This window comes from Chiroxiphia lanceolata, chromosome 5, assembly GCF_009829145.1.
Source record: "Chiroxiphia lanceolata isolate bChiLan1 chromosome 5, bChiLan1.pri, whole genome shotgun sequence".
In the NCBI taxonomy this organism is placed as follows: Eukaryota; Metazoa; Chordata; class Aves; order Passeriformes; family Pipridae; genus Chiroxiphia; species Chiroxiphia lanceolata.
This window is the reverse complement of record NC_045641.1, coordinates 73,469,919-73,493,088: the sequence shown is the minus strand read 5'-3', so window position 1 is coordinate 73,493,088 and position 23,170 is coordinate 73,469,919. Positions and strand designations below refer to the sequence as shown.

At 39.1% G+C, this 23,170-nt stretch overlaps 1 protein-coding gene across 3 annotated transcripts in view; it reads left to right on the top strand.

Annotated features, from left to right (window-relative positions):
* Positions 1-23,170, top strand: part of SCUBE1 (signal peptide, CUB domain and EGF like domain containing 1) — a 175,972-nt gene that overhangs the window by 9,329 nt on the left and 143,473 nt on the right. For all 3 annotated transcript variants that reach the window (XM_032687259.1, XM_032687258.1, XM_032687257.1), the window contains exon 3: positions 18,197-18,325. In XM_032687259.1, the coding sequence (XP_032543150.1) occupies positions 18,197-18,325 (129 nt within the window). The remainder of the gene's footprint in view (positions 1-18,196; positions 18,326-23,170) is intronic.

Sequence of the window (23,170 nt, the reverse complement as noted above, 5' to 3'; positions counted from 1 at the left end):
CCATCAGTCCCCATGTGTCACACACCCTTTTGTTTTATCCTCTCCCTTTTCTCCCCTACTCTCTCCTACCTCTTACTTTCTGCCAGCCCATAATGCTGCTTCAGTGAACAGCTCCCCCGGTGGTCCACTTTGGAAATCTTCCATTTTTACTTAGAAAAAGAGCATCCACTCCGATTTTGTGGGTTTTGTTTGTTGTTTTTTGTTTGTTTTTTTTTCTCCCCAGAAATGCTTCTCAGATAGAAATATCACTGTATTTTGCATGAACAAATCCACACCACTAGAAATATGGCCCCATTCTTCAACAGCATTACATGTGATTCCCACTCTGGAAAAAATATGGGTTTTTTCCAAGGACACTTCTCTAAATAGTTGATAAGCTCCCTGTCTGCTGGATGGTCTATGGGTACTCTGGGAACTTATAAATATCATAAAATTTCATCAGTCTCAACAGTTGCTGAGCTGCAGAACCCAGGGTGGCCTCCTGTGGTGATTTAGGTACTTCTGCTGTATTTAGGAGGAACTTCTGCTTTCCCCCAGATATAAAGTGTGAGTTATCTACCAGGAAAATGATAATAAGCTGAAGGGGCATAAATAAAATTCACTAAGTTCAATAGGTAAGAATCTGTCCTTCCTTGTCTTCATTCTTTATCTATGTGCTAGACACTGTCTATTTTTCCTCGTTTTCCCACCTGTCACCTTCTGGTGCAATCCCTTTTCCTTGCAGTCTTCACTGTATTGTCTTGTATATTCTGTTACTCAGCTCTCTTTTAACCTTGTCACTTCCTTACTGCAAATACTACTTGTCTTTTGTCCTCTCCTCGTGGATTTTCTGTTATTTTATTCAATTTTCCTTCCCCTGTCCTCTCTCTCAGGGAGAGTTACCCAGCAAGACTTCTGGGACTGGAGAACTGGCAGCTGTAAGCTCTTAATACCCTTTACTGCTCCTTTCATTTGAGTTCTGTCTTCAAGTCAAACCAGCTCTCAGATTTCCCTTTGCCTTCCTTTTTTTCCACCTCTTTCCTGGCTCCCATCCCCAGCTCAGAGCTCACCTGTCCCTCAGCACATTCCCTGCTGTTCCCATGGCTCTTTCCTCAGTGGCTGGCTGGAAAAAACCTCTTTGCATGGCTGTTTGCCATCATTTGTTAGCTCCCATTTGATTATGGGGGCTCCTAAAATACACATTCTGAGGCTGATGCACAATAAGGTCATGGAGCCTCTGGTTAGATGGTGGCAAAGGATTTAGGGAATGGGACCCTCTGCTGCTCCCTTGCCCAAATCAACTCCACTCACGTGGGTTTTGTCTCCTCTGCATTTGAGGCAGGTAGCATCCACTCTCTTAGTTAGCACCCATGCTGTTAGGACACTCTGAAGGTCATGGGAATCATGGATGTTGGATACAGACTGAAGGGGATGGTGGATATAGTCCCTGTACCCAGGATAGCTGTGAGCCTGAACTACAAGTCTGACCAAACCTCAGGCAGCCCTGGGATGGAGGATGTGTGGCAGGAAGTTGTAGGGCAAATGGTTATAAATGCTGGTCCCAAAAGCAGCAGTTCTCCCTCTGCAGTGATTTAGGCAATTCCTTTTCCCTGATTCTGGTTTTTTCGCACAGGTGCAATAGATGTGGGGATGTGAAGAATATCCCTGAAATAATGCCCCTAAAAGTGGAAGAAAACACAAAGGATTGTGTAATGTTGGCCCTGTAAGCAGTTCTGCACTGAAAAGGCAATGAACTGGGATGTAGAGGCTGGGACGCATGGCAGGGAGAAGGTGGTGGCGAATAAGGTGAATAGATTTCCTGATCTGGTTCAGTTTATGGAGCCATTGTGTTGTGAAAGGCTGGGGGGAAAAAAAAAACCACCTACAAAGGTTGTTTTGGAAACTTTAGCTGCATAAATTTCAGCAGGTGCCTGTTGTTGAGCTTTGAGTTTATTATGTTCTTTGGGTTTTTCTGTAATGATTTTTTAAGTGGCTGGTTTTTGTTTGATGAATTTTCAGCTGTAATTTGACCATCTTTTTTTTCCTTTTTTATCCTGAGAAATCTCCTGAAAGGGAACTCCCCGGCTCCTTGTAGGAAACAAAATCTGAGGGCATTTAATCTGTCCAAGTAAGGGGAGGAGATTTTTTTCAACATAGCAAAGCAGTGAATTTTCCATATAATCACTTCAGGGAAAAAAACCCCAACTTCTTGGTTTTTTTTTTTCTTTGTTTGTTTTAGTATGTATATATTTGTTTAAAATTTCAGCTGAAAAAACAGACCTGCTTTAAAGCAGATACCTTGCATGAAAAACCATAGTTCATACATAAATATTTGTATGAATATACAGATTCAGAGTTGTAAGAAACTGAAGGGAGGGTGTGACAGACCCCCTTAAATTTCAAGCCTTTTTTACACATTTAAGGTGCTGAGCAAAAGGAATACACTTACATTAGTTTGAAGAATTGTTTTGTTCAAATGCCTTGAATCATCAAAGTACTCAGATGCTTAATCTTAAGAAGCTGTTACCCTTTAATTCTGTGTAAGTTCTTTATTAAATTGAAGGTATTATTTTACTTTACAGTGCTGCTTCCCTGGAGCCTGTAGAAGGCCACAGTTTTTCCTTCAGTGACCTGTGAATTAAAAAAAAAATAAGTCTGGATCACTTAACAAGCTGATATGAGACCTTGATCTTGCTTTAGACCTGAACTTAGTGCTTAATACACGAGCAGTTAGTTTGGTGCTGTAGGGCCCCATAGACAACATGTATCAAATTCAAGACCATGCTTTCACAACTACTGATGATGTTTTACAGTTCAGCCGCCAAAGAATCAGAGATATTAAATAGATCAAGCAATATTCAGATTGTTCTGATTGCTATAATCAATTAGTTAAGCAGATGAGCTGTTAGAATGTGGAAGCTGATTTTCATTTACACCTCTCAGCTTGAGGTTGCTGAGCTACATCCCATCATTCCCATGCCTTAGTCTGCATGAACCACTGTCAGTCCTGGATTTCTCTGCCCTGTGACTGTTTTGGCTTGTAAGAGTGAACAGGGAAGGGGTACAACAGAGGAATAGCCTGTTGGCCTGAGATAAAAACCTAAAGCCTAAAACCTAAAGACTAAAATACTTTGATTGGATATAATCTGTTTTATTATCTGTTTTCGCTGTGTGAAAATGGAGCAGTGTATTCTGTGTACAGTTGTACATTTAAGGAAATTATGGCTTCAGAATGGAAGAACTTCTATATCACAGTTCTCTCAAAAACTTTAACAATGAAAACAGCCCCATCAAATTGTTTATACCGTGATTGTTGACTAGGAAAATTCTTTAACAAGGCATTGTGCTCACAGAACATCAAAAGTTTAACTGGGGGGGGGAGGGGGAAAAAGAGCAATGCATAATATCAATTTGGGGATTACTGGAGGGAATGGTGTTGGTGCAGAATGTGCTTCAGAGCATGGGAACCTCTGCAGGAGTAGGTGTTTGTTGGACGTATCGTTGCTGAAAATCCTGCAGGACGTAACTGCTGTGCATTCTGGTTCTTGCTGTTGTAAGAGGGGAAGCTGCTCTGAAGTGCCTTTGTTCTGATTTCATTATCTGGAAGCAGAGGTCACATTCTAAACTTCCAGTCTCCCTGTTGCAGTGGGAAAAGGGGATGAAGTGAGTGGGTATTTGCTTTGCTGAGCAGGGAGTGCAGGTAATGCATATCTCAGTTGTTTGGCAGCACATGCACGGGAGGAATTTGGTATCTGAGTTTTGCCTCTAGAGATGTCAGTCTGTGCTGGGTAGGGTTGTGCCTTTCCTCTCTTTGCACTTTCCTGTTTGCAGAAATTCCTTGGAAAAGGAGTCAGTGAAAACCGTGACTTGGAGACATACCAATGTGTTTCTCTACCTACGAAGCACCAAAGGTCCAACTTCGTTTAGAAATTCCCTTTTTATTTTTTTTTCCTGGTGCATTCCAACGTACCTAAAGATGAACATGATCAAAGCTCCTCTTCCCACGTCCTTCCCCCTTCCCCATGCCACTTTCCCCTTAAACCAGCCCAGTTATTGCTTGTCCAGTGGTCCAGTTCATCTGACCTTTCATCTTTGCTGTCCCACACACTGCAAAGGCAGGTGCTCCGGAGGGATTGCTCCTGATTCCTGGCTGCAGTGGGATTTTCCCAAGGACTTTGTGCTGGGGAAATGCAGCCTCGCTGGGGCTGTGCTGCAGCCTGACCCACAGCCAGGAGGGAGCCCAGCCTGCATTATTTGGCTACCAGAGGGCAGACACAAGTGGAACCCCGTGGCTTTTGCTTGGCTTGAATTCCTAGGAGAGTGGTTTTACCTCTATTCAGGCTGGAGTGTGTAGACGTATTCAGGGAGCAAGGAACAAACGAGGGCTTGCCAGGATTTCCCTGCCCTGTGACTGTTTTGGCTTGTAAGAGTGAGCAGGGAAGGGGTACAACAGAGGAACAGCCTGTTGGCCTGAGATAAAAACCTAAAGACTAGAATACTTTGATTGGATATAATCTGTTTTATTATCTGTTTTCACCGTGTGAAAATGGCAGCAGTTTATTCTATGTACAGTTGTACATTTAAGGAAATTATGGCTTCAGAATGGAAGAACTTTTATATTACAGTTCTCTCAAAAACTTTAACAATGGAAACAACCCCATCAAATTGTTTATCCTGTGATTGTTGACTAGGAAAATACTTCTTTTGTGATATGGGTAAAATCTAAGGTGTTGTCACTCAGGGTTTCTTTTAACAGTCACTTCTAAAGGCATATAAAAAGTATTTCTCTTCTTTATCCCTCTGGCACTTTGCATCCTTTCACTGCCTGTTCTGAAATACTTTTTAAAAATCTTTTTCTTGAGGGAAGTGCAAGAAGTGCATCACATTGTGGTCTTATGAAGGGAAACCTAAAAGCTTTAGCATTTAGGGAATACACAGAAATATCTTCAGGACAGCAGCAGCAGTTGCTTTAATTTTCTATAATAGCTCAGTGACATAATTTGAGTTAATACAGAAGTGCTTTCATTGGATTTTGTTGCAGAAAAAGAAGTTACTGGAATGTGTTCCTGTACTACTTATCCTGAATGGCTCTTAGTGATGACCATTAATGTTATGATTTATGTACTAGTCATAATTTTTAGCTGTTTCTAAGGCAGGCATTTTGGTGGTAGTTGCTGTGGCCTGTTCCTCAATGGTAAGACAACATCAACCTTTATCCTGAGTAGGATTCCATGATACAATTGCCTGAGTTAGCAGGAGTCTGGACTTGATCTTAAAAGATGACACCAAGCATGAAGAGTTTCAGTCTTTGAAAAAGCTGTGAAAATGGGAAATGGAAGGGGAGGTGGGAATGCTTTAAAAGGCCATTTATGTCAGGAGTACAAATCATAATATAATTCTACCTTTACCTGTCAAGTACACACACAGCTGCTGAAGACCATTATGCCAAGTATGAACACAGAGAGAAATATGCTACTGGCAAGTTTACTACATATTTTTATTACTAAACTGTATAAAATTAAGGGGAAAAACATAATAGGAGCAAACTTTATACTATATAAAATCACAGAAATGGTATTTTATGGTTAAATTGTGGACAATAAGCTGTAACATACAAACATATAACAGATCTTTGTTCCACTGAAAATCTAGTTCACCAAGGGTTTCTTCTTTAGCAAACTTTGTGATCAGCAGGGAAGTAAAAAACTTTCGGGGAAATACATGTCTTCTGGTCTGAATTAGTCACTGACATAGTCTTTTCTATTATAGTATTTGAAGCAGGAGGGAGTGCTTTAAATGCTTCAACCCATTTAACCTTAATTGCTCAGTTTTAATAGACATTTGCTAACTAAAGGAACCAAATTATAGCTTGTATTAGGCCTTACTAATCTTAATTAAAAGCTCTACTTTATAATCGGAAACAGCCTATGTTTAAAACACTGAGCCTTTCTTAAATGGCTTATTTTAAAATGCTAAGGCCCTTTTGATAATAATTGTTTGGACTGAATCCGGGTAACCATTATTCTCCTTATATTGCACTTAATTAAAAATATCTCCTCCATGTGGTTTTGTGCAGTCTGCTGGCTGTAAAATTGTTTGACTGGTAGGGGGTGGGATTACTTTACTTTTCCTGGGGTAATTTGAAAACTCATTGCTGCCCTTTGTTTTAAAAGTTTTCTGGGGTCAAAAGTTACAAAATTAATATGTGAATCAATACAAACATTAGCTTGTAGCAATACAAACATCAGGCACATTACAGCCATTAATAACATGCCCTCATAATTAATTTATTTTAACATCCAAGCTGTGGTCAGACAGTTGGTTTTGGTCATTGCACTCCTTTCAGAGACCTAACTTTCAGTAAAAATAAAGTCTATTATACTGGGAGGGAGGCAGGTCCTGGCTCTGTGTGTTGAGCATTTGGGATAGGGACAGAGTTTCTCTTCATTTCAAGGGTATCTGAAGAGCACAAAGGGTGCATTTCATCTCTGCCAAGATGGGACTCAGTAGTACAGATCACTACACTTAAATTGCTTTATTTTCCCTTTATAGTTGATGGAGAGAAATTTCCTTAGTGCAGTTTGCCTTGTGTTACTGGAGGCAAAAAAAAGGTTGGATAAGTCGTGTCCTGAAAGTAAAGAGATGGGGAGATCTCCAGTGGAGGTGTGTAAAGCTGGGTGAGGTGTACCGGGGCCAAGGAACCTGCAGCTGGGAGGTTCAAAGTCCATTAAAAATTAGTGAAAAAGATTCTGTACTTGTGAATTTAACCAGGATGGGGGATTTTTAAGCTGCCATGTGAAATTCATCCTCCCAGTCCCAGTTTTACATTTCTGTTCTTTAATTTAAAATAGGCCCCTACCTCTCCATCACAGGTATATAGTTAAAGGCAAAAAAAAAAAAAAAATCAACTTCCCACAACTTTATTTTAGGAGAGAGCTGATTTTTTTAAACTCTATTTTCTTAGAACTCAGACTCGAGATTTTTCTTAGTGCATCGTGTTCAGGAAGCACTGCTGAACTGTGTGATCATACCTGTATTTAATTCACATTGCTTTTAATTCCAGCAACTGCACTGCCTGCTGGCATAAACCAAATACAAATTAAAAATCCTTTACACCAAGTCTGTTAGACCTTTATGTGCACTTGGAAGTAAATTCTGTAAAAAGTCACTTGTGCCAGTCATGGAGATGGACAGACCTTCTTGAATGTCAGTTCTCAAGGACTCTCAGGTCATTTGTGAAAAATTAATAGGTACTTTGAAAAGCTTGACCTGGATGTTTAAGCTGACTTTAGATGGCTGCAGTGTTAAACCAGGTGCCGTGGCTAAACACCCATAATCCCATGATTTCATTTTTGAGTCTGTTGCTGAGGGTGAAGTCCTGTGTTATTCATGGGTGAGTTAAATAATCAGGCCTTGACACCCTTTTTTCAATGGATAAGCAAGGATGTTGTAGTGTGCTCTCTTCCTGGACTTCTGTTTATGTATCTTAGGACTATACTGGTGTATATTCATTGTATTTCTAAAAGAGGGATTGTCTAGAAAGAGGGGAGAGAGGAAGAAGCATGGGGAATTCATCAAGAGCATTTCAAAAAGTGACATCTCTCATCTCTAGTCTTATATTGGCTGTACTGTCCAATTAAAAAAAAAAAAAGCCAACCCAAACGGTTTATTGGGTTGTTAATCAAGTCTTTAGGCAAGATATTGCTGCAGATTGCTTATCTGTGCATAATAAAATAGCTTTGTTGTGAAAGGCTTCTCATGAGAAACCATCTAAATGAGAGTATTGGGAATAAGTTTACAGGACTAAAGAAATATTTATATAAACTTACCCACTTTTATCCCTCTGCTGTTGGGGAGGAGATCTACTGGAGTTGTACACTGCTTGGCTTTTTATGGTGCATTCTGTGAATAATATTCAAAAAGTATTATTTGAATAGTGCACAGGAGTTGTAGGTGTTCTTTGGTTGTTTCTACCTAAAGTTCTCCCCAATATAACAAACATATATAATAACAAAAAATTACCACAGGAAAATTTCCAGGCTATGAGTATGGAAACTCTTCAATTTACAGCAAATGCCCCCATTACTGTTTCCATATCTGCACTTGCACTCTTTTTCCACTGAAGAGCATTAATGGAAGCTGTGTGTACTTTCTAGTACAGGATATTTGAACACTGGAGCAGAAATGTCTAATTTTTCTTGGCAAAGCCAAAATTGCATCTGTTTGCTTTATCTTCCTTTCTTGTCCAAACATCAGATGTAAGCACAGCTTGTAAATGAAAATATTTGATGATTCACAGGTCAGCAATTGTGGGTTTGAATTTTAAATTTCATCCTCACCACTTTTCCTGGATTTCCCTCTCTGGGAAGTAGGTGTTTGTGCAGCCTGGCTTCATCTAACTCTCACCAAGATAAGTGTGTAAATTCCTAAATTCCTGTTCAGAGATGCTCTGCCATTGCTTTCTTCTCTAGTGGTCAGAGACTCCATGCAACATTTTGAGAGTCTGTAAAAGGTAATGATGTAGGAAAAACGAGTGGGTTGCATTAATATTCACTGTCTGTACATCTCTGTCCTCTCTGGGCAGTGGGTACACATCCAAAGGTCAAACCCAAAAGGCTGCTTACCACTGTTAGATAGATTTTCTCTGAGATTGTTTGTCTCTGGTGATAAATAGAGCTCTGGCTCACAAGAGTAATTTCTGCATGGCCTTTTAGAAGACTAAGGAGACCCTGCATCCTAACTGATGCACTCTCCCCTGTGATTAAAATTTTATAATTGTCAGCATGTATCAGTAGGACGGGGTTCTTTGTTCCAGGAGTGAAATAGCTGGAATCCAAAAATTACATCAGAGTAGGATTTGTTTGCAAATAAAACCCTTTTGCATTGATCTACTACAACAACAGCCAGGGCTTCTTGTTGATACTGGCCGGGGCCAGGCTTTCAAAACATGGGAAACATTCCATCTGCACACCCAAGCAAACTGCACGGCAGGTACTTTGCACATTGTGGGGACAGAATTGTTGTTAAGGAGCTGAGAGGCTGTGCCAGAATTCTGAGCCTGCCAAGTGTTTTGGCATCCTGAAAACAGCTCCACGTTTCCTGATTGTACAGTGCCCAAATTCCCTGACTTCTGGCGGAGGCAGCTCTTAGAGCTGGGAGCTGTTGGGGGCAGTGCTTGTGTGTGCTCATAATTAGGGTATGGTCATTATCATCACAGCTTTGGTGAGGTTTAACTTACTGAGAGGGGGTATTCTGAAACACAGATCTGTAACAAGTTCAATTTGTCATTACAGGAGCAAAATGTGACTTGATCATCCCAAACTCTGGCATGGTAACAAAATCTGTAGCCTAGTAACCTTTTCACCTTTTATATGATGCAGAGAGCTGGAGGATGATGGACAAAAATGGCTTTGAGCTTTTTGTAAGCCTGTGTCAGATTAAAAAAAAAATATATTGTAAATCTTTGATCTGATTTCTATTCAATTTAATCTTCTCAGATCTTTTTGAAGTGAATATATCAAGCTCATATGGTTTAATGTAGGACCATCTCAATTTTACAGTTTGTTTCTTAAAAATGGTGAGTACCCACAGCCCAGCAAGGGACTCACAAGAAAAATCAATACTTGCCACTCCTGAAAACATTATATACTAACTATAATGCATCTGGATCTAGGCTGGAGCACTGAAAAATTTTTTAAGACCTACTATCAGTACACACCACGGAAAAGAGAAGGAAAATAAGCATCCCCAGGACTATCTGCTGGATAAGGAAAGTGTAATTGAAATGATTAATGTTGGCAGTTAGGAAACATGCTGATATTAGTCCATTCCTCTTGCCAAGGGTGCTCTGAGTTTTAATTTCCACGAAGTGTGAGGGAACTTCTGTTTCACTGAGTTTTAATGACCATTTTTCCGTGCATTCTGTGTGTGTTATAGCTTTTTCACCATCACGTAGACCTTCCTAGTGCAAATAAACATTTCTGTAGTTAGAAAAACTATTTACAGCAAAAATAAACATAGTTATGCAAACCCAAAATGCTGGGAGGCCTTCACTTCGTGAAAGATGCTGTTGAGGGATGCTGTGAATTTGTCTGCATTCAGGGAGCAGGTGAGAAAATAATAAGCAGAGTTGGTTTCTTGGGCTTCATAAGTGTTGGTCTGGCATTGTCAGGGGACACAAATTCATGGTTTCCCTGTGTGTTATGTTTAGAAGTAGCTGCATGACTTCAGTAAATGTTGAAATGAAAGGCAGCCCTGAACAGGTGAGCTGATAAAATTGATATCTGATACGTGTCCCTTACAATGCAGGAAGTTTGACCAAGTGATACAGGATGACAGGAAGCCCTTTATTTTACAAACCTGTTCCCCCACATCAAGGGTCACAAAAAATAAGTTAGTACTCATTCACTGACATGTAATAAAGAGATTTACTTTAGAATCGATGCTTGGGGTTGTTTCCCTTTGTCAGTGGACACACATTTAAAAATGAAATGCAGAGGGAGGTTGCAGAATCTGAGAATGAGGTGCCTGCAGAGTCTGGAAAAAAAGTAGTGGAATTATGTCTGTATCAGTGAGCTAATTTCACTGCTTTAAACCTCTACCTCTAAATTTATAGGTGCATTTTTCAACTAAAAGATCCAGGAACAACCTCCTGCCAGGACTTACTGAAATGATTATCATTAGGAGGCAGTAAGGTGCACAAAAATACTCCCCCATTAGATACCCAAGAACTTTGAAGATTAGATGTGTAATCAAACATTTCCCATTATATTAAAAGAGGGGAATCAGGGTGGAAATGGCTGTGATTTAGAAGTGGTGGGAAAAATGCTGTCAAATGTCATGTTTCACATTGAGAACAGCTTGTGAACAGGAAATCTCTCTGCTTGAGCTTGTCGGGCATGGCAGCTACTAAATAAAGACAGACTCTAAAACTGCTCTGGGCTCTGCAGGTATCCATCTTTATTTGGGTATCTCACTAGCAGTTCAAAGAACTTGCAGCCAATCTGTTTAAATATCAATTAAGACAAATGTCAAACCGCAGCAAACTCCAATCAGGGGTTCAAGATGATTAATGCAGGATAACAATAATTTGGGATTTGTCTGGAAAAATATTTGCTATGAATGATAAGATTGCATTGTGCTGGCTGAGGTGGCAAATGACACATAGGGATAATAGTCAGATACATGAATAGAAAACATATTGTTCCCTAGGGAAAGAACTCTGCTTAATTATTTTTTTTTTCCCATAAATGACTCGAGCTATCCAAAGGTTTTAGACACCCCAAAAAACCTCCCACTATATAAACCTAATGTTAATACAGTGGGAAGACTTGTCCAAACCTCCATAAGGTAAGATCCTGAGTGAAGTGTTCCATGTCACGTGTGGGACTCGATGATTCTTGTGGGTCCTCCCCAACTTATAATATTCTGTGATATGATTCTGTGATTTATTTGATCTCCATTCCTGCCCCTGGAGTGTTATGTATGACTGTATAGAGTATTTAGGTGGCTGGCAAAGGGTACCAAATCTCAGCTTTCAGTTTATATGTTATTTTTAATATATATTTTTAAGTCTTGTTTATTCTCCTGTTCTTCAGTGATAACTTTCCATTGGCAAAGTTCGTGTACACTGAAGCAGGAATACCTGAGAGGATGAATAAAGGGGTACATTCCTTTGTCTACTGTCAGTCTGATGAGCTCATCAGTGTCCAGCCATTAAAAATGTTCTTCTGACTCTTTGAACTAGGAGTTTAAATGAGGAGGGAAATGCACAGGGAAGAGAACAGAGACAGGAAACTGAGGAAGGGAAGGTGAATTTTAGAAAAATATAAGGAAGGGAGTCTTTAGAGACCATATTTCTTATCAGTGGATGAAGAATGTGAAGGTCATTCACCAAAAATGTAAAATAAAGCCATTCAACTTGGACTTTCATTATCTATTGCCCTGTTTAACAGTGAGCTGAGGCAGCTGAATTCAGTTCACAGCACTGGCTGCTTGATGTGTCTGGAATCTTTAAATGTGACTCTTTATGGGATTCTTTAATTCTCTGTGTCTGCTACACAATACTTGAAGATCATAAACTTGGAAAATAACAAGTGCTAAACACACCTGCGTTTTCTGCAGCCAGTAAACTCAGTTCATGCACTTCATTGCCTTCTTAGAGAAGGATTTGTGTGTCTAAAAACTTGTCTGTTTGTTGTTTGGGGTTTTTTTTCCAAGCAGTGAAGGTGACTCTTGAAGGCCACCCTTCCTCTGTGGGACTTGAAAATTTGATTCATGTTTCCTGTGCTCAGTGTAATAATAGGAAAAAAATTCAGACACAGGGCAAAATAGGGATCAACAATGGGTGTCTCTGTGCTTTCTCTGAAGTTATGAATTAGTAATTGGGGTTAGAGCACAAATATTAAACCTAATATTAAAATATTAATAGAAAGTAAAGTCATATTATACAGCCAGTGATAGATGATGTCTTTCAAGTGTATCCTAAATGCTTTTAGGCAAGATAGTTCTGAATATAGGACTGTTCATACTTTAAAAATGTGTGTGCTGTTTAACCAGCTGCACAAACCTCTCCACAGCTTGGTTTGTATTCCATTTCCCCCTCCTTTTTTCAGACAAGTACTTTAACAAGGTACAAAGCATGATGAACTTTGTGCTTAGCCATCACAGAAGAAAAGGAAACAAATAAAGCTGCTACAGAAAACTTGAGCTTTTCTGGAAACTGTATAAAATGGCTTCCAGAAAAACAGCACAACAATACCACAGATTGCATCCAGATCATCTCCACTGAGCTGCCATGGCATTTTCATTTTAGTGCTGGTTTAATGCTGGAAAACAGGGGTTTGTGACATTTTTGAAGGAAGTTGTAAAATTGATTTTTTGTTGTTCTTTGTGGATGCACTAATGGGAAAAACATGGGAGAGGCAGTGCCCATGGTGGAAAGGCTCTGGAGGGATTTATACTGAATAAAAAACTCGTGCTAAACAACGTATTGGACCTGTTCTTTTTCTTTCTCCACTGAGAAACATCAGGCTGCTTGTTCTGATTTTCCCCTGTTCCCAGCCTGCCCACCCTTGACCTTGCCTCTTAGACTGGTCCTAATGGCTATCAAATTTTACAGTTTTCTTTGGCACAAGGGTCTTGAAAACATCATGGCAACTGGAAAGCTGTAAAAACTGCACTCTGTGTTCCTCTGATTCATTAGAGTGTAACGTTCCCGAGGTCACAGCATCTAAAGAATAAAGATGTGAACATTTATGAGTCAGAAAAGTATGTCAGGAAGAACTGGATGTGACAAATGATAGATTTTAATTTAAGAAGCTTTCCATGGAAAGGGATTTTTCAGAAATGGGCTTTACTCTGAGATGAAGGTTTTCTTTGGAGTAGAAAAATTGAATGAGTCTTGATATGTCAGCATTTTCTTCATAAAATGTGGACTGGGAGTAAAAGCTGAATTCTGATACCACAGAACTCAGAGAGAGGTGGTGTTTCAGCAGGAATATCATTTTCCCACCTGATCCTCCATCCATCAGGCTGAGTCAGTTCTTTCAAATTTTAAGGGTCGAGCTGAGTGGACTCCAGATACTTCTGAACATTTGGAAATGTGCTGGTGCTGAACCCTTCAGGAGAATCTGATCATTGGAGTGTCACCTTGCTGAACTGCTGGCAAATTTGGCCTGCACATAACCAAAATCCTGGCCTTTAGGTCTGGAACTGGTTCCCTTCTTAAGGAAAGTGCAACTTGATATGAGAAATGCGAATACCAGGGGTTCAGGTTGTCCAGTGTGTGTTGTATATCTGCTGGAAGTATATTAAATGCGGAATCTGCCAAAGAAACAGTAAATATAAAGATCCCCATGTGATTTTTACCTATTTTAATGGCTTTTACAGTCATTAAGAAGAATAAGATGCTGATCTGATTGGGATCCAGGACTTAAACTTGTTTGTATTTTTGTCAGTGTGCATGTCACTTAATTTCTGATTTAATGTCTCCATAGTCCCTCTTTCACTGTACTTTCCAGATAAGGATGAACACCAAAATATTTTTTTCTTCAGATGCTGAAGAAATATGTGGATTTATCCATCAGGATGAACTTACAAAGACTTTATTATTTATTTTTCTGGCTATTTAATGGATCCAGCTTCTTCAGGAGATATTCCACATCTGCAGAATATACCTGTGTGCTGACTTTTGTTTGTGGCTCTCTAAATTAGAAGCAACCGATGTGGGCAGACAGCTTTCTTTGGCTATTTATTTTAAAATGTCCAAGTGCATCAATTACTCCTTTCAAAGTCAGTTGAAGTTTTTGTTTAGTAAATTAGCTCCAGACCTCTCCCTTGTATTTACTAGTCAAGAAATTCTTTAAAATGGGCTCAGATTTTACTCAATCCCACCCCCCCTTTTTGAACATCTTCTCTTGCATTGTGAGTGTTGGGATCTGTGGCCTTGACAGATGCCAAGATAAAAATCGTGCCAATGCACACTTTCCCATTTTCTGTGGAAATCTGTGGAATTCAACACTAAAAGCTGTATGTGGCTCATGGATTTCCAGGCCTCAGCCATTCTTTATTTTGCATGTCGATGCCATAAGGCTTCTGTGACACTTGAGCTGTGACACTCCTCCAAAATTCATCAGCTCCTGCAGACATTTGCTTTGATTTCAGTAGCTCTGCCCACAATCATCTGTGGCTGTGCTGACAAATTTTGTTCCGTGTGTTGTAATGATTTTGGGACATGCAGGAACTTAATGAATTGCAACTGTGGGGATGAATTTTGCTGGAGGTGGACTTTTTACTTTCTTGGCATAAGTTCTGTGCCACCTTCTAGCAAAGCTTGTTGCTGCTTGGAAGAGATGATTAGCACACAGTAAATTTCGTGGCACTGAAATGTTCAGGCAAAGTGGGAACCAGCATTTCCCTCACTGTTTTACTGTTGGTTTGTGTTTTGGACATTACTTATTGCATGCTGATGTGTCTTCTGTTCTCTGCTGAAACAGATGAAATACTCTGATACTGGAAGCAGAAGAGTTTGATTCTTGCTTTCATTTTGAACATTTCTTAGCCAAGTTGTGTGTGCCCCTGGAAGAGCTGCTTCTCTGCAGGGTGGCCTTGGGAGAACTTCTGAGAGTGCCATCTCTTTGTTGCAAAAAAACACAAATTAAACAAATTTCTGGGGGAGTGTCAGTGTCACCTCTCATAATGAAAGAAGAGCCAACCCCAGTATGCATAAGGTACATACACATCCCACCAGACTGAAAAAGAATTGTGTCACTTAAAGAAAACAAATTCAAAACAAAATCCCTGTATCTCAATATACAGGGATTGTAAATTAAGCACTAAGAGCACACTAAGCCCAGGTAGATTCTTTGCAGAATATTGACATTATTTTAAGTGGCCCTACACCTTCTTAATAATTTTGGTGCATCTAATTCTTCTCCAGGACTCCTGTAATTCCTGCCACTGTAATAGCATATGAAATTAAATTCCTCTTAGAGATTTCAATACATTTGCAATTTAAGGTGATTTCTCAATTTTAAGGTGATTTCTTCACTAAACACCCCAAGTTCCCTGTCTGAACGGCCAGAATTTACTGGGTTGAAAACTATGGAAGTGTTTTGCCAGTGTGGATAAAACCTTAGGTTTCCCTTTGAGACAATTTCATAGTTGGATGGCAACATTTCTTTTTTTTTCTCTTGTTATGGTAATGCCTTCACGGTGAAAGACAGTTATTAAGTGATCACCTGCTAAAAATGTTAAGGGTAGTTGAAGCTACAAATTTAGGAAGGAGAGTTTGCTTTCTGAGTTAGAGGTGTTTGGAGTCCAGATTGATAGACCCAATTCTATCAATTACAGGAAAAAAAGAGTAAGAGGATATGACCTCCCCAAAAGGAAATTTTGAGTTTTACAATAGGCAAAATTAAGAGCAAGCTTGCAGATTTTGTATGTTTAAATGTACCCCTGTTGCTTTTACTCTGTATTAAGCTTTCTAAGGAAGCCTTATCCTGGCACGTCAGGTGTAATATTCTGTCCATAAATTATAGATGATCCACACTTTCACTGAGGCACTCTTTAAAAATAAAGATACACCTTCCTCCAGGTATGTGAGAAGAGAGGGTGGGGTGGTGGTCACATTGTTTGCTCTTCTCTTGGCAGCAGGGGCTTGAAAAAAGTTCAACATTTGGACTTTGAAGGCTTTGTGAATGTTTTTCGTGAGGTTTTCTTGTCTGCTTCTTTTAGAGGGAAGTGGGGAAGTTTTTTGTGGTTTTGGTTTTTTGGGGCTGTTTTGTTTTGATTTTTTTAGAAGGGTTAAATTCACCATTCTTACCCCCTTGTTGCTTTGCTGGCAATAGTGGAGATAGAAATTCCATCAGCCTGCCAGGTGAAAGTCTCTTATACAGCAGTGTGGTTTTGAAGGGGGAAGAAACACAAAAAAACCCACAGTATGGCTCTAAAAAAGACTTAGGATGTTTGGTTCCACCTCTAGTTTTGTACAGCTGTTGGGGTACAAAAGGGAGAAATAATTTTCTAATCCTTTTGCAAAATTTATTGTGACTCGAACTCTTGAGAAAGAGATGAAACGAATCTGTTCCTTTTGTTATTTTTGTGGTTTATTTATCTCTTACATTACCTCTTCTGTAACTTGAGTATTTATATTATAAGTATTTATATTACACGATCACCTTGTGCTCCAAATCACAGTGCAGCTTTTTAGAAATAAGAATTATATAAGGGGCAGACATTCAAAAGGTTTCACATTTCTTTGATTTTACTTTTATTGCCCCTTCTGAAGGCTCTCCCATTGCTTATTTAAACAAATAACATTGTTTGAAAAAAGGCAATTAATAGATAGATGGAAGTTGTTAGTAAAGGATGAGAACTTTCTGAAACAGAACAGTGGTTGAAAGACTAGGAAGTTTACCTTTAGGTAATTTTTTGGGGAAGATCCTTCCTCCAGCTTCTTATTTCCCGTATTTCTGCAGTGCCGAGTGCTGAGTTATGAAATAGCTGATTGGTTTTGCACATAAAGCCAAATTTGTAATTTCAAGCTGCTTGGAGATTGTAAAAGGGGGGCTTCAGAACTGCTGGAGGGAAGTGGATGGAGACCTGGGCTACTCTGAGTTTAAGGTGGATTTCTGGGAGGGACCAACACGAGGGGGAAGGCTTGGGAAAAAACCCACAAACCTAATTCAGAAGTATGTCAAGCACCTCTGCAATGGAAGACACATTTGAAATGTTCTGATAATACTAACCAGTGAGTTGCTAAAAAGATAATTTTATCTGTTTATCATTCACTGCCTAAATTAGGGAGAGTAGCTGAGGTTTTTGGTGTATCACACCACAAATTTAGGCCTGATAGTCATCAAGCTGTGAGGTCATCTTTAATTATTTATGTATTTTTGGTTGGCTGATGTGCACCACTGAATGATTCACAGCAGTGACTGTGATGCTGATGTTCCAGGTGTAAGCCAGAATACAGTCTGTAAAAAGAAGAAAGTGTTGCATTTTCTAGAATGAGTGAAGAAGTGGTTTTGGAGTTTGATAACAGGATTTGTAGTTTAGGCAGAATGCACCTCTCATCACTCTTGATACTCTTTCAGATACAGGCCAGATTACAAAAAATAGAAATTTCTGTTATATCTTCTAAAACACTGGATTTTTTGTGGTTCTTCCTGTATGTGAATTAATACAGAAATTTATGATTGGGCTTATTTTTTATTTTGGGAAGACAATCTTTTGTTGTAAAAGGCACACCTTTTTCTCATGCTATATTAACAGCATGTTTCAGATGGTTGTTTGTTACAACAAAACCAGTGTTTGAACTCACTGTCTGCTTACTTTAAAGTCAAAAAATACCCCCCCACCTTTCAACTACAACAAGTGTACCAAAATCAGGTGTTTGTTTTTAATTTTTGACAGCATATCGTTGTTTACTGTGATGACACTCCAGTTATTTTGGGAAGGAGTGTTCCATACATTGGCTTGCTGCTTTTCAGTTGTGTATATTCAAAATAGATAGATAGATAGATAGATATAGTCAGTATATATGTTTCAATTGTATATATTCAAATTCCCTGACCACATGTTGGATGCAATAGGCAGCGAGTCTACAGGCAGGTTAGGAATGTGCATACATTCAAAAAAAACTGGAGAAATTTTCCTGTATTTTTAGCATTCTTTTTTTAAAAAAAGCTGCTTTTTCCCTCCCCTTGTGTTTCAGACATTGATGAGTGTGAGAATGACTTCTACAACGGGGGTTGTGTCCACGAGTGCATCAACATCCCAGGCAACTACAGGTGCACGTGCTATGACGGGTTCATGTTGGCCCATGATGGCCACAACTGCCTCGGTGAGTACTGAATTCTGGCCAAAAAAATCCCATTTTACGGCTCTGGCCTCACCTGTTCGCTGCATTTTGTCATCTGGTGTGTTTTCAGTTTCCAGATCATGCTGAATTTAAATTTCAGTTCACCCCAGTTTGGTTCAGACCACACCCTTAAAGCTGTCACTCTTAATCCCAGCATATCAAAACAAGTCTTTAAATCCCACCTTTAATATTGCTGAAGAAAACCCTGACCACCGAAGCCCGTGCTGGATGTTTGGCCTTCTTTTTATAAGAAAAGTAATCTGGTAAATATATTAAATATCCTGAAATATATTTGGGCTGTTTCTTGCAGTTTTGTAATTCCAGTCATATCTTTAGAGCTTCCCCTCCCCTTTTTTCTGTTCCTAGGATATGGTGTATAAACATAAATTAAGGAATATATGAAGCTTTTAGGATCTGTATTTTTTATTCATGTCCATTGCTCTGATTTAAACAGGATGAGTTTATCCTATAAGCTGAATAAGTATATGTTTTGTCATAAAATTTTCACACCGGTTACCTGGAAATGAACCTTTATTGCTATGGCCAGTTTCTTACTTGGTGATCATTTTTAGTTAAATTCCAGTGCTTAGAGACTTTCTTTCTCAATATTCCCAATAAAAATGCAATGACCAGTGTTTTGGTACAGTCCTAAATTAATTTCAAGGTGATGTTTATAAAGCAGTGTGCAAAAGGGATATTTTTCTGTGTCAGGCAGCAGCTTTACCGTGGTAAAAACTGAGATATTTGCAACAAAAGTCAAGAAATGAGGCAGTGAAGCAGAAAACTGAAGTCCAGTATCCCCAACCTGCACTAACTGAAGCTGTGGAGCAACTGGAATGTCAGAATAAAGATTTGGTTACCCTTTCAGTAGATGTATTTCCTACTGTGTTCCTTTTTAAACTGAGTAGTATTTGTTCATAAGAACTATATATCCTGATCACTTACAGGCTTTTGACTCAAACTTCCAAATTTTATGTGTTATAGAATGAACTAAATAGATTTATTTGTCTCTGTCTGAGGTGGTCAGATGATTAATTGTGCTAGAGGTATTTCTTATACAAAGAGCAGCCACACATTAATTTTAAAAATAAAAATCCCCTCTTATTTATTCTAATTCCAAATTACTTGCGTTGCAGTAGGGAAAAAACCTTTTGAACAATGATCAGCAAAAGGAGTGACCTGGTAAAGGATGAACCATTCAGGAGATCTGTGGGGGTTTTTTTTGGGACCTGCTGTCTGTGTTGTTGCTCTCTGGTCATGAAACACAGAGGTTAAATCTACAAAGATAGTCAAATTTCTAATGATATTTTCATTAAGTTCTACTCAGCCACTTGGGTTTTGGGTTTGTTGGGTTTTTTTTAAACCAGAAATATGTAAATGCAGTTGGCTGGATTTAGGAGGTTGCATTGAGATCTTAAATCAAAACCAAAACATACAAATTGAAATAAGAATTTCTATAAAATTTTAGAAATTGGTTTGCTTCTTCCAGAAATGTTCTCTTTCACCATGATGAAATTAACCATTGAAAGGAATTAAAGTTTTGAGGAGCCCACTTTTTTCCACCTGTTCCTGCTTTTTGACAAACCACTTATTTTTTATGGATTTTAAGGAGACAAAGAATGCTGCAGAGGATTAGTAGCAATGTTCTTTCTCCTTCCATCCTTCCTTCCTTCCTTCATTTATTTGTTGGGAAGAGATAATTTGGTTAAGAATTCATGGCTAGAATTTGTACTGGAAAATTCCCCAAACTGTCCTCACAGGAACCTGGCTTATTTGGTGTTTTTATTGAGGAACTTCTCAAGTATAACATGAAATGTCACCACAGAGTATTCAAATAGGATGAGATCCTTGTCTAGCTAAAAATAATTTATTTTAGCGCTGCAATCACTTGACATAGAAGTAGTTCTTTCTCAAAAATTGCTCCAAGTTCTGCTCAGTGGATGCCAGACTGACATTTGGTCTCATGCAATAGGTTTGAAACCAGTCAAGAAATATGTTTTCGCTTTTCTTATATGAAATACCAATCTGGGGTTTTCTTATAAGCAATTAGTTCACTGGTCTAGATATTCTTTCTTACTTGATAATTTTTCTCTCCATGAGATAAATTGTTTTTTCTTCCTTTGTGCCTTTCATATGTTGGGTCATGCTGTCACTTTTCATTCTCTCTCTTTACCTTCAGGAAAAATTATGGCATAACTGATCCTTCTTCCTATTATTGCCAAACACTTTGCCCATCCAAATGTAGTAATTTGGAGTCTGTTCTCAGATATCTGGTAAAATCTGTACTGGAATATCAATGGACAAGATGAAAGAAAAGGACTAGTTTTCTTCCAAGGAAGGGAAGACGAAAAAGAAGATTAAATGGTCATCAAGAATTCGATTTTTACTGGTTTGGTTTTGTAGCTCTGCAGAAGTGAATGAGGCAGTGCAATCGTTGGTTACTCCGTCTGGGAAATTCAGAAAGAGCATTGAATTGTTTTTCCTTTCTCCTGAAAGACTCTCATTATCTCACATTAATGTTTCCCCCACTGTATAAAAAAATAAACTTCCTGGGAGATGTTATGTGCTGGGTGTTGGTCTGAAGCATCACCAAGGAAGGGAGTTCTGAATTTTATCATGGATTTCTAAACCTTGGGGTTTAGCTTGCTAGAAACCTTGCTGAAAGCAGTTCTTGCTGATATTCCTGAGTCTCTCAAATTTATTCAGCATCTGCAAATAGAAAGTGGAAGAGAGTGCCAGGACTGTTCAGATCAGAAAGCAGAGAGTTTTGCTTCCCTGAACTTCCCTGCCAAAGGGCTCAGCTGATATTCCAGCTGTTCCAAGCCTTCTGAAATTCACCTCTCTCTGATCAGAATGGGAAAAAAATGGGGAATGAAGAGTGTGCAAGAAAAATACGTAGAAACAAAAGCTGATGGTTGTTGGTTCTTATTTGAGAAAACCACGTAGCAGCTCCTCCAAATTCTTCTCGTCTCCTTTTCTCCTGGAGGCAGACTGTTGTGTGAGGGAATTCTTCCTAAAATATAAGTTCTTTTATATTATTTTCTCCTTTCCTCTGATTTGTGGTGGTTGCTTTTCTAATAGGGAATAAGCTTTGCTTTTTTTTGCATGAACACTTCTTGCTTCCAGGCTGCACTCATCTTAACTGTTCTTTTTTTCTAAGGATAAGGACAGGTTCCATGAAGTCCTCTGCTTTTTATGTTTCTCTCATTAGTAAGTGTGCTCAAGGTGGTTGCAAACTGTTCTTAGAAAGTATCAAAAAAGATACAAAGCAGCATAGAGGAAAAAATCTATTATAATGTATTCAGAGACTTATTTATTTATTTGGTATTAATTGCTGTAATATAGGAACATACATGAATACCTTACAAATACTAATAGATTTGTCCTCAGAAACTCCTGTAAGGAAAAGTATAATTTTAATTGATTTATAGGTGAGTAACTAGGGCAAACAGATGAAGTTACTTCTCAGTCTTCACACAGGTTGATTGAGGCATCTCAATGTCTGCACCAAAAATAGAATCCTTACCTTTCTGCATCCCTGCTTACACACTCTTATTTCAGATATTCTATGCAGCTGTAGTTTCTCTTACAGAAAAATAGCAATTACTTAATTTTGACATCTATAATATGTCGTCTCAGTTGATTCTTTTGTGTGTCAGACCTCCTGCAGATAAACTATAGAATTAGGTTTTGATGGTTCAGCCTAGTTCGTGGTTCTTCAGCAGCTAATCCTGTGTCTGATTGAGAAGAATCCTGGGAAACTGAGTGAACTTCTGGTTATAAATCCAGCCAGAAATGCAGTTACCAGTGTGCATTACAGGTTTCATGGATGTCCAGTGTGGTAGACACAAGCACAGTGTCAACTGTGAAGGGAATGTCAAAGTTCTGGCTGTGTCCACAACCTTGGAGGTGTGCTTGGGGCAGAAGGCCTCATTTTCCAGCCTCAATAATGGACATCAGGTTTTTATATGTCTGTCCTCAGATGCTACTTTGCATTTCTTGACAGAGCAACTAAGTCATGTGGAAACCCCTGTGGGGAAGGAGAGGTGACACTTTCCCTGGAGCAACAGAACCTGCTCCAGGAGTGGTGTTGCTTGGCCAGCTGTGGTGGGGGAAGCAAAGCAGCAGCTGCAGCATTTGGGAGCCTGCAGCTGAAGGAGAAACTTCTGACACAAACCAGGGGCAGATGAGTCACAGGCCTCGAGGTGCCTGTTATAAAATGGACCTTGGAATCCCAGATCCCTGTAAAACTTCATGTTTGAAATCCCACAATTTCATTTCTTCTGAGGTCTGAGCTTAAGATCCAAACCCAAGTGCCTGTGTTGCAGTGCTCCTTTAATATCTGTTGGCTTATTTTAAGAGAGAAGAGGTTTTAACCCTGGCATGTTGGCTTAACTCCTGCCTGGGTGGTACAAATCTGCAGTCTGACTCAGGTGGCAAAACTAACATTAGAATACACACACAGAGAATCACAGAATCATTTCGGTTGGAAAAGACCTCTAAGACTGAGTTCAGGCTTTAGATCATCCTTTAAATATATGTATATCCCCTCATACTGCTCATCATCTTTCAGTGAATGTTCCAGTGCTCCATGTTTTCCTTTCAAAATAAAGCCAAACCAGTTGGAAATCAGAATCTGCCCGTTCCTACCCTGTTGTTTCAATGTTCACACTGGGATGTGGGATTGTGGCCTGATCTGACAGTCCTACATGAAGTGGGAGGAGAGCTGCAAATGGATGAGAAATCCTTTCTAGAGCTCCCAGATGTGTAATGTCAAGTAGTGGTACATAACTCAGCATTGCATAATCACTGCTATGATTAAAGAGA